This window comes from Quercus lobata, chromosome 5 (assembly GCF_001633185.2).
Source record: "Quercus lobata isolate SW786 chromosome 5, ValleyOak3.0 Primary Assembly, whole genome shotgun sequence".
NCBI lineage: Eukaryota > Viridiplantae > Streptophyta > Magnoliopsida > Fagales > Fagaceae > Quercus > Quercus lobata.
The window spans coordinates 67,095,141-67,107,105 of NC_044908.1; the positions used below are offsets into that span (position 1 = coordinate 67,095,141).

The 11,965-nt window shown below is 33.9% G+C and overlaps 1 protein-coding gene across 4 annotated transcripts; it reads left to right on the forward strand.

Moving 5' to 3' along the window:
• Window positions 1-623: 623 nt before the first annotated feature.
• LOC115988624 (cellulose synthase-like protein E6) lies at window positions 624-7,112 on the forward strand. Of its 4 annotated transcripts, none has more exons than XM_031112198.1 (8): window positions 624-996; window positions 1,126-1,447; window positions 4,869-5,009; window positions 5,116-5,247; window positions 5,398-5,610; window positions 5,718-5,948; window positions 6,034-6,381; window positions 6,468-7,112. In XM_031112198.1, the coding sequence occupies exons 1-8, from the start codon at window positions 725-727 to the stop codon at window positions 7,011-7,013; spliced, it is 2,205 nt and encodes a 734-aa protein (XP_030968058.1). In that variant the 5' UTR covers window positions 624-724; the 3' UTR covers window positions 7,014-7,112. The 4 variants fall into 4 exon arrangements, with proteins under 4 accessions (XP_030968058.1, XP_030968059.1, XP_030968061.1 ...); XM_031112199.1 differs by having other exon boundaries at window positions 5,718-5,942; XM_031112201.1 differs by lacking the exon at window positions 5,398-5,610.
• The last annotated feature ends 4,853 nt before the right edge of the window (window positions 7,113-11,965 follow it).

Sequence of the window (11,965 nt, forward strand, 5' to 3'; positions counted from 1 at the left end):
AAACTCTACGGCGTACAAATGCAGCATCTTCTTCAAGAGAAAGACGAATTAGGACAAATTGTCTCTAGTCACAATTTGAGTGAATAATCACTTTGCATCAAGTTGCACCACATTTGACGGCCCTTAAAATAATCTTTATATATGTTTAGAGTTGTGAGAAAAGAAACCTTACACAAATAACTTGGATGTGCGTGAAAAACATATTTTGAAATTTGGATTTCGTAATTCTTAATAAATACAACTGTCGAGTTATTTGTCGAGTTTCACATATTAAATCTCGATAAATACATCTATCGAGCTATCTGTCGAGTTTTAATAAACAACATACCTTTACTTGATTTTTGGACAGATTTGCATAATTTTAATACTTGAACTTGAAATCTTGTTCCTTGAAGTATTAAACATATCATAGATCTACCTAATTACAAGTAAAACACATTTTATCAAAAGATTTAGCCAATTCTATATGACATATATTCAAACAAGTTCTACATATGTCTGAACAATTTGTATTAACAATTACCCTTTGGTCCATCAATCCTACTCACTAGTCTTATCTACTCCTGTTTGGCTCCTATTATACATGCCGCCGCCCCCCCTTTTCCTTTTCAACTTTTGCCTGTACTATCTCTTTCTTTTTCTTTTTTAACTTCTAGTTGTACTATATATATACATGCAGTGTAGCTCATTCAAAGCACCATAAGAGCTAGAAAGAGTGAGAGAGATGGCAAAAGATGATAATCTTCCTCTGTTTGAAACAAAGTCAGCAAAGGGACGAATCCTTTTCCAAATCTATTCACTTCTAATTTTCGTGGGAACATGCTTCATCTTCGCATATAGACTGAGCCACATACCAGCAAAAGGAGAACCAGGAAGATGGGCATGGATGGGATTGTTTTTCTCAGAGCTTTGGTTTTGTTTTTATTGGTTTGTCACTACGGTTGTCCGATGGAACCCCATCTATCGTAACACTTTCAAAGATCGCCTCTCTCACAGGTTTATCTTTCTATTTCACAAGCCTAGCTAGCTAGCTTAGATATATTGCATGCAAACTTGATTTTCTATGTATGCATTTGTCTATTACATGCTTTTCTTGCTGACTGTGATTGTATATATAATAAACAGATATGAAAAGGCTTTGCCGGGCATAGACATATTTGTTTGCACAGCAGATCCTGTGATAGAACCACCAGTTATGGTGATAAACACAGTGCTATCAGTCATGGCTTATGACTATCCACCTGAGAAGTTAAGCGTCTATCTATCAGATGACGGTTGTTCAGATTTGACGTTCTATGCCATGCTGGAGGCCTCACGTTTCTCAAAGATTTGGCTACCATTTTGCAAGAAGTTCAAAGTAGAACCAAGATCGCCGGAGGCTTATTTCCGCACAGCTGTTGAGCCACTTGGGGAGACTGTCTTGGCCAAGGAGAGGTCAACTGTCAAGGTAAATCTGTCGCTCTCATTCTCTCCTCATTAATTTGCAAAACACCATTCATTGTTGGATGGAATAAGACGACCCTTCTCATAACTGTTTTTTTTTTTCTTCTTATTTTTAAAATTTTTGAGACTAAAAAATTTGTTTGGTAATTCAAAATAAACAAAAAATAAAAATTGTTTTCAAAATTCAATTTGTGAAAGAAACTGAAAATATCCAAAAGACTATTTTCAATTTCTAATTTTCAAAAGTCAATGAAAACACGCATTTAATTTAATAAATCTATCTCATTTAATGAGCTAACATTAGAGTTCAAATCCTAGTAACAACATATTTTAGTATTTTCTATTTTTTTCTTCAAAAAGTTATCTTTTTAATTTTTACTAACCAAACATGTTTTTAATTTCAAAAATACAAGAAAATTGGTTTTTCTTTATATTTCCTAAAGCAAGTTTTTGAAAATAGAAAACAAAAATTGTTACCAAACACAATCTAATGTTTTATTATTTCTTAGATCACAAATATATATAATGAGAAATACTTCTTTTTTACGATGTAAATTTATATTGTAGAGACAAAAAAAGTAGTAAATGTTGTATACCTTTGCAAAAATTGTACAATATTTACCACTTTTTGCAAAGGTGTATAAAATTTGTCACCTTTCGTGTATTGACAATGTAAATTTACATTAAAAGTAAAATGTAAATATATATATATATATAAAGGTCCTACATTTAAATACTTTAATATTTGTTTAGAGTTTTGCAATTTGGCTGATAGTTATCTTTTTACTATTTTCAACGAAAACATCCATAGCCTAAATTCATTCACCTTAACTTAAAAATAAAAAAATAAAACCTTACTAGCTAGGCCGACATGACCAAGAAGAATTAAAGTGAATAACTGTCAAAAAAAAAAAAAAAAAAAACTGTAGTGAAATTTATTACTTGTAGACGGGTGAAATACCATGCATAGAAGCAAGGATATGCAACTAGAGCAACACGCTGTAAATACTTATAGGTTGTGTTTGGAACTTGAATTTGGATTTGGATTTGGATTTTAAATTAATAGATTTCAAATCAAGGGATTTCAAATTCATTGATTTTAAGAGTTATTTCAAATCGAAGAATTTTAAAAGTTTAAAATTCTTTATGGATTTATCAAATCCAAATCCTTGACCTATTTTGAACTTTTCAAACAAATTATTTAGATTTTAATCACCAAAATCAAAATCCAAATCCAAATACTCAAATCATATCATCCAAACACATTAGTACATAAGTTTGTTGCTGTAGTCTCCCAGGTATACAGCTCTCTTTCTTCTTTTAACTCAATTTTAATTTTTTAAGTATTATGCTCTCTTTATCTAAAGAAGTTATCTTATGTGAATCTAACATGTGGGCTCCACAAACCTATTTCACATGTGTCTATGGAGTCCATATGTCAGCCTCACATGAGTATTATATATCGGTTATATACAAGATTTTTTTCTCTTAATTAATGATGGTTTGGATTCGTGAGAGTGTAGACAAACGTTGGGAGAAAAGTATTACTGTAGGGTACATGGAGTTTAATATTATTTTTTGCGCTATAATTTGGCATCTGATTATTGATTCCAGTGATTGAGATAGAAAATGCCCCATTAGCTCCACCAAAATCAAACTTTGCCTATTTTATCTATGGATAAGCACAGCCACACACACACGCGTCCAAAAGTTGTCTTCCGTGGTAAAAAATCTGATCATTTCATCTCATTTTCTATCTATATTCTTTGTCCTTTTTGGGAAAAAAAGTTACAAAAACAGTGTCACTAGTCAACAAGAAACGTCGGTCAAAAAAATGTTAACAAGAAACGACATCATTCAATGCACCCTCCAAAATTAACACTGTCCAAGTCCTCAGGTCAGTTGTCAGTGCGCATTGATTTTTTGGAGTTGGCCTTCGCAACTTGCCTGTCCTGAAACGAATCAAATAGAAATAGGAAAATTCCACTAACAAGGATTGGGCTAATACAAAGCACCGAATGAAGTCTAAAATATTTCAAAATTGATCTTTTTTTTTTTTGGCTCCAAAAGTCAACCTTGCCCTCAAAAGAGTTAAAGAAAAATGTTAACTGACTTAATAGTATTTAGGGAATTAAGTTGGACTAATACTTTTACCATTATAAAATGGATATCTCTTGCAATATGTGAGTACATTGCAAGTTCATATAAAATATAATACATGTACGATACTTATTCATTATATTATATTTGATAATTAGTTATATCACATGTCATTAAAAAGAAGAAATATGAATTTTTGTGATTGATATAATTCATTTATGAACATGTTTTTGAATGAATTTAAAAATATTTAATTACTTTGACTAACTTATTTTCAAAACATTTTCTATATTTTACTTTTGTGCTTTTCTATTTTTTTTTCCAGTTGTTGTTAAAATTATTAAATTTGAACATGTGTGTCATATTTCAAATAAATTGTTTTTTGATATAAATCTTAAATTTAAATCCCCCTCCCCACTTTTTGTGTAAAAAAGAAAACATATAAATTATCTTTTATATTAATAATTACTGGAATGCTCATGTATCTCAAAAACACATAACTAAAAAAAAATTAATATTAAAGAAAACACTATTATTTTTTTGCCGAATGGAAAAAAATAAAAATAATTTTAAAAAAATGGTTAAAATTTTTGTTGATATGGAAGGAAAAATTTAGAGTATCTCTTATTTTCTTGCTAAGTAGTTGTCCAAAATTTTTTATAATTAAAAATATAAAACTAAAGAAATAAAATTGTTTATCTTTGAATACAGATAAATAATAAAGATTAAATATTTTATTAAACCATTTCTTAGTTAACAGGTTAATAAATTAATTCATTAAAACCTTTACTTAATGAAAGAGGTTAAATGGATAATACCTATATCCCTTTCAAAGAAGATTGATATATGGAATTAATCAAAAAATGAGGTGGAATGTCAAATGAGAGAATTTAAAAAAAAAAAAAAATGTCACTTTTGAGTTTTGACGTTCTTACTTATATATATATATATATATATATATATATATATTGACACACAATTGTAAATCCATCTCAAAACATATGAAAGAATCCCAAAAATGAAGTCATTTATCTACTTTACTTAATTTCCATAATATCCCTCAATTATAACCCACTATTATAAACCCATCAATAGGCTTCTGGCTAGGAAGGTTGTAATATTTATCTTGTATCTTTTTGATGCGTGACATTTGCAAAGTCGTCTATTTATTTTGTATCTATTTTACGATTAGGTTGGAAATTAGTAGACAAATATCTCTTTTTGTTTTGAAACGTAGACAAATATCACTTAATTTTCCTCTTTACTTTATTTTTCAATTCACATGTGATAAAAAAAAAAAAAAAAATCATGTTTCATGTATGTAGATGTTATATGAAGACATGAAGAAACGGATTGAAAACACTACAAAACTAGGTCAAATATCCGAAGAAATAAGCAAAGAACACAAGGGATTCAATGAGTGGATATTGGTTGCAAGCCGACATGATCATCAAACAATTCTTCAAGTACATACCATATATTCTCTTTTCTCATGAGCTGAATATACTTAATTGAATAATTAAATTTTATTTGATTTCATGGCTTAGTTAATTAATAATAACTAATTTATAGATACTTATTGATGGGAGAGATTCTGAGGCTGTGGACATTCAAGGACAACCTTTGCCTGCTTTGGTATACTTGGCACGTGAAAAGAGAACCCAATACCACCACCATTTTAAGGCAGGAGCCATGAATGCATTGGTAAGCCATACATCATATTCACATGCAAAATGCTTCTCCAAACTAGTTCTATTTTTTGTAGTCTCAACACTCGATAGCCATAAAATCCATATGTTATAGGTTTGTAAGTATTTTGTACTCATAATTATTTTTCATAATCAAACATATTAGATAAGGGTGTCATCGAGGATAAGCAATAGTCCAATAATTCTTAACGTGGATTGCGATATGTATTCAAACAATTCAAAGTCAGTGAGAGATGCTTTATGCTTTTTTATGGATGAAGAAAAGGGAAATGAAGTTGGTTTCGTACAGTTTCCACAAGCATTTGAGAACCTAACAAAAAATGATGTTCACAGTAGCTCCTTGAATGTAACAATGCAGGTAAGCATCAAAAAATTACTTAGACTAATTCCAATATGTTCAATTGAAAATGTGTTAGAGAAGACATTTTAACAAAATTTATACCCACGGTATACATTGAAATAAAGATGGAGATGCCAGGATTTGATGGGAATGGCGGGCCTTGCTATATTGGTACTGGGTGCTTCCACAGAAGGGAGACTCTTTCTGGGAAAAAGTACAACAAGAATTTTAAGGAAGATTGGAAGAGATGGAGCAATAGAAGTGTAGAGAAGAGTACAAGGGTACTAGAAGAGACAAGCAAAGTCCTTGCAAGTTGTAACTATGAAGAGAACACTCAGTGGGGAAAAGAGGTTTTTGTGTGTACAATTCATTTGAACCTCTTATATTCTTATTTGTGATGTGTGTACAATTCATTTGAACCTCCCATACATTTATTTGCAGATAGGTGTGAAGTATGACAGTACAGTGGAAGATGTATTAACAGGATTAGCCATACAATGTCGAGGTTGGAGATCCATATATTTCAATCCAGAAAGGAAAGGCTTTCTTGGAGTTGCTCCCACAACACTACTACAGTCACTTGTACAACACAGGAGATGGTCTGATGGTGATTTTCAAATATTTGCCTCTAGGCATTGTCCCTTTGTGCTTGGATATAAAAAGATTCCCTTAAAACTTCAACTTTCGTATTGTATCTATCCACTATGGGCTCCAACCAGCTTGACTACATTGTACTATGTTATTGTGCCATCTTTATGCTTGCTTAAAGGCATATCCTTGTTTCCACAGGTAAGAGACTTTTATTTTTTAAATTGAAGTTGTGTATTATTGTTGCTAAACTATCTTGTAAGAATAGAATCATCTTGCACAAACAGATTTCAAATCCATGGGTTCTCGCATTTGTATTTGTCATCTTTCTCCACCGTGCATACAGCCTTGGAGAATGTATTTGGTTTGGGGGCACATTCAAGGGTTGGTGGAATGATCAAAGGATGTGGCTATATAGAAGAATAACTTCCTACTTCTTTGGCTTGTTGGACTATATCCTAAAACAACTGGGGTTTACAAAGTCGACCTTTTTTATCACAGCAAAGGTGGCTGATGATGATGTGTCACAGAGATATGACCAAGAGGTCATGGAGTTTGGTACTTCGTCTCCAATGTTTACCATTTTAGCAACACTTGCGTTGCTAAATGCCTTTTGTTTCTTCGGAGGACTGAAGAGGGTGATTGCCGATTTGGAAACTATGGTTTGGGAGCAATTTGCATTACAGATACTTCTATGTGGTCTGTTAGTTTTTATCAACCTTCCTGTTTACCAAGGACTTTTCTTTAGGAAAGACGTTGCTAGCCTGCCCACCTCAGTTTCATACCAATCAACTATCTTTGCTCTATTGGCTTGCGTAATAGCCCTATATTAATTTCTATGTTTGTGCCTCACAAAACTTCTTCTTGCTAAGATATACTCTGATGGAACCATATCTTGTCAAAAGAATTTATCAGGATTTGATTTTTATCTTCGTTCTTCTTCTGTTTCTTCGTCTCCTTTTTTTTTTGGCTTCATTACTCAAATTTATTAATATTTAGAAGTTGAAAGTTGATATTTATTGTTGTTACGCTTTTGTTGAACTACATCATTATAGCAATGCAATCCATTTTTATACACTTATGAATGAAACATAACTAGTTTAGATTGGGAGTGCATATTCTAAATTTGAATTTATTAAAAAATATATATAGATTTCAATCTTGTGGCATTAAAAATTCAACACGGAGAACTAAATGCTGAATTTGGCTAGAGTTGGAAGTCTTGCTAGCTTTAGGGTGTGTTTGTTTGGAGGGATTTTAGGGAAAATGAAAAATTGATGAGAGAAAAGTGGAGTTTTTTCGTGGGTGTTTGATTGGGAGGGATGGAGGAAAAAAAAAGTGGTGAGGGCTGGGTGTTTTCTCCCAGGCTCACCAAAATGTCTTCTACCCAAAATGGGAAGAAAACTGAAAGGAAAACTCTGTGTATAGAGAAGCCAAAAATGCCCATGTGCAGGTGCACATGAGTTTCGTTTCTTTGCTAGTTTGACTTTTTTTTTTTCTCTTTAGGATCTCTACCAACCAAACCCCAGTGACACCATATATAAATAAATACCACACTATCTCTGAACAACTCCATTTCTCAAAACGCCGTCGTTGTCACTGTCTTCTAGAAAGTCACTCAGCTCGGCTTTCTCCGTAGCTTTCCGTCCTAGCCGGAGATTCTCGAAGCCCTTGGTGGTGATCGTTAAAGCTTCTGGCTCTTTGGATGCAAAGCCGACAGTTTTGGTAGCGGAGAAGCTTTGCAAGGCTGGGCTGAACCTTCTCAAAGAATTTGCTAGATTGCTCTTACAATCTCAGTCCCGAAGAGCTTTGCACCAAGATCTCGCTCTATGATTAAAACCTAGATCTTTCATCTTCTTAGTTCAATCTCTTGATGTCTAGTTCGTTCTCTCTCTAACTCATCATCTTTGTCTCTCTCTTTAACCCCATGGCCAATTGGTAGTGATTGGGTGGTCTATCAGTCTAGATCTGAAAGAGAGAAGCATAGAGGATCTGGGTTTTCTTTGGGATTTGTTGAGGATTTGTAGTTTGATGATGTAATTTATGGATTTTGGGTTTATGATTGGGTTTTCTCTAGGGTTTGTTGATGATCTGTGGTCTGATTGGTGCTATGTTGTTTTGTTGTTAATGTTCAATGATTTAGATGTTTTGTCATTGATTTGGCTGGGTTTTGATTTATTGTTTATTTTTTATTATTATTATTATTATTATTATTTTTTTTTTTTTGGGTTTGTGATCTTGGATCTGGGTTTATGTTCTTGTTCAAGACACACTTAGATTCAATTCATGTGATTTTTGGTTTTAATTCTGTTTTTAATTTTTTAATTTAGTTAAAATTAATAAATTAATTTTTTAATGTAGGTGTTGACGTGGCATTTTTTAATATCAAATAACATTTTTTATTATTATTTTAATGGTCACGTTAGCTTTTAGTGTGCAAACAGTGCATTTTGTTTGCCACATGTATATTTTCTGTCTTTGATATAGCGGCAAGGACAAAAATGAGACACGTTTTTTAGGATAGGGACTAAAAGCAGTAGAAATAAAACTTAGGAACCAAAGTGGAATTGCGTGAAAATGTAGGGATGAAAATGTGATTTTCACCTTTTTTATAAATATTATATATAATAATAATTTTTTTCCAGGTTAGGGTAGTACTGTGTGGGTCTATGACTGTGACCACCCTGACTTTAATCTGGAGCTGCCCTTGGTTCTATATAGAGACATTATTAACTTCATTGCTGCTCGTTGCAACTAATGAATTTATAAAATCATATATATATATATATATGTGTGTGTGTGTGTGTGTGTGTGTGTGTGTGTGTGTATGTGTGTGTGCGTGTGCGCACACATACTCCGTAAGATTCATGTCATTATATGTTATATCAATCAATATTATTTATTCGTTTTTTTCTTTAAAAAAAAAAACAAAAAAACAAAAATTAAAACAGATTTTAAAAGGTAACCCTAACCATCCGGTCCAACCTATTTTCTAGTCTTTCACATGTTTCTTAGCTAAAACAAACATATTCCACGTAGTCCGTCATCCTTTTTTCTAGACATTAGTGAAGGTTAAGCCCTCTTTTGAAATTCGGGTATTCAAGTTCAGTTGACATAGAACACACAACTCAAACTTTCCTTGAATAAAAGGATAATCTCAAGTCTGATCATGCACAAAAAGTTTAGAAAGTAAAAGACACTAATAAAAATGTTATAGAATCATGTGATATTTGGTGATATAAAGGTAATACCTGTTTTCTTATCATCAAATCCTTCATTTAAGTCTCCATTTTATCGATTTACTATTTTTAGTAATTATTGCTTTTTGTTTTAATTTTCAAATCAAAGTTCAAAATAAGGTCTTGTCAATTTTATGATGTTTCTTAGAGTCGGTAATAGTAGTTTATGTAGTTTTCCCAATTGTGTCATTTTTTTTTTTTTTTTAATAATCCTTCACGTTTGTTAGTATAATTTCATGCCTAATACAAATTAGGGTTTCACTAAAGCTTTCTTAATCCTTTGAAAATTGTTTAAGATATCTTCTAATATAAATTACTGGTTGTAGCCCACTGGATTCTCAGGCTATTCAGGATTAAAAATTTTGAGAGTGTCACTTATTTTTCTAGTGGATTCCAAAGTAGTTTTCCTTGTCGCCCCCAAGGATTTAAGGGATTGTTCTTAAGATAAATGTATGCTACTTCTAGAGGCTATCTCGTTATGTCGGGGCCTAGACTCTCTAATGCCCCATGCTGCCAAGGCTCTAAAAGGCAACACCTTAGAAAAAGTTATTTTAATGAGGTGAAGTTAGATTGTAGATTCAACCCCTAATACTTTAGTAGGGCAATTTCTCTTGGGTGAGAAATGTGACAAAGAAAGACTAAAAGAGATGTGAACAGTGTGAAAATTAACAAAAGCTACTATTCTGTTTGAGATTAGATTCTTATTAACAGTGAATATGTGGCTAATTATGATTGATAGAATACAAAATAGAGTACAATCCGTGGAATAGGTTATTACAATTCCATATAGACTCGAACTTAGCATGTAGTAAGAGTGCTGTTATCTACTGCTACCATGAAATAAGGCTAACCAGTTTTATTTTGTTCGTATTTAAGGAAAAAATAACTAGACAAATAAATACACCTAAATAAAACCCTATCTTTGCCATTATAGAAAATCGAACCCATCAAGGTTAGACATCACCAAAAAGCAAATGATAATCATTAATCACCTTGAACAAGACTATTGATACCCCATAAAAAAAAAAAAAATGTGACTAGTCTTGAATGTAAAGTGACTAATTAGAAACACACAAAACATATGTTGGTGATAGTTATCAAAAAAAAAAAAAAAATGTTGATGATAGCGAACAGTCATAGTTGATGATGATGATTGATACCTGTGGGGCCCAAATGATTTATGGGCCAGGCCCATCTATCCGGGGAGAATCCGAAGGCCCAAGCCGAGGAGGGCTATGGCCCAAGCTCGATAAAATAGCCTTTGGATACCACCGAGGACAGCTCAGTCCTCGGCAGACCCAAAGTCCCCCCTGAAAGAAGGGTAAAAAGGGTATAGGACTGAAACTAGGAAGAAAGATCTAAAATATCCAGGGAAAGCTGCCCTTACTGCCATTCAATGCTCTGAACCTGACAGAGCCGCATTCTTTGGCTTTTACAACCACCCCCAACGACTTTGAATATGGGCTGATGGGACAAGTATCAATCTTGGAAAGGTTGATCCTATACGTGGACGAAGGACAATGAACACAGAAAAAGATAAAAGGAAAAACAAATAACCTAAAGAGGAGGTTGGGGAAAAATGGCCAAAAACCAGAGCCTCCCAGCCCACCTCCAGGAGAAAGACTCCAGGGGTGAAGGAAAACTTAAACTTGTACGAACACCGCGAAAAACCCACCGCCTGTCAACCTGGGCCTAGCCTTCCAAACCCACGCTCTACAAATGATATTGTTAGGGGCCTTTTTACGTGCGAACCCGACACTATTACGGTCCGCCACGAATCGCGTCCTTACAATTGGCGCCGTCTGTGGGAAAGGCTTGCGTGTTGGTATAGGATGTGGGTCGATAGAGTTTCTTCGTTATTTCTAACCGTTGGTTATAGAGTTCTAGTACAAAGTTCTGCTAGGGGCTACGTTTCTTGACTAGGGGCTTAGCTGAGGAGCTAACTCCCTTAGAGCCAAGGTCCCCCGTAAAGAGCAAACTAGGCACCTGATAGCGTTAATCGTATGGATAAACTCTAGGGACTTGGTTGAGGAGCTAACTCCCATAAAGCCAAGATCCCACACAAAGAGAAAACTAGGTTTTGGACAGAACCAGGGCATTGCATGGTCCACGGACTCAAGCCTATGGGGAAACCAACTACCTGGATGAGGAAAACTAGGTTTTGGACAGAACCAGGGCATTGCATGGTCCACGGACTCAAGCCTATGGGGAAACCAACTACCTGGATGAGGAAAACTAGGTTTTGGACAGAACCAAGGCATTGCATAGTCCTCGGACTCAAGCCTATGGGGAAACCAACTACCTGGATGAGGAACCAACTATCTAAAAAAAAACTATGGCACATAAATCTCGAAATCCATCCGAAGAGAACTCCGCGTTAATAGATGGGTTAATACCTTGATTGCGCGGATTCCTCAATCTACCCTCTGATCCCCAGTATCAAAGGGGTTGATGCGATACGGCGCAACATATTACCCAAAAGCACAACCAAAGCCCCTCGCTACTCGGCTACCCTCTCGGACGAATGACTTAGAGTTTATCGTTCT

Excerpts from the sequence above, each read along its gene's own strand:
- LOC115988624 (XM_031112198.1), top strand. The coding sequence starts at position 725 with ATGGCAAAAGATGATAATCTTCCTCTGTTTGAAACAAAGTCAGCAAAG. Across the intron at positions 5,010-5,115 it reads ATCATCAAACAATTCTTCAA|ATACTTATTGATGGGAGAGA; the intron begins GTACATACCATA and ends ACTAATTTATAG. Across the intron at positions 5,949-6,033 it reads AGTGGGGAAAAGAGGTTTTT|ATAGGTGTGAAGTATGACAG; the intron begins GTGTGTACAATT and ends ATTTATTTGCAG.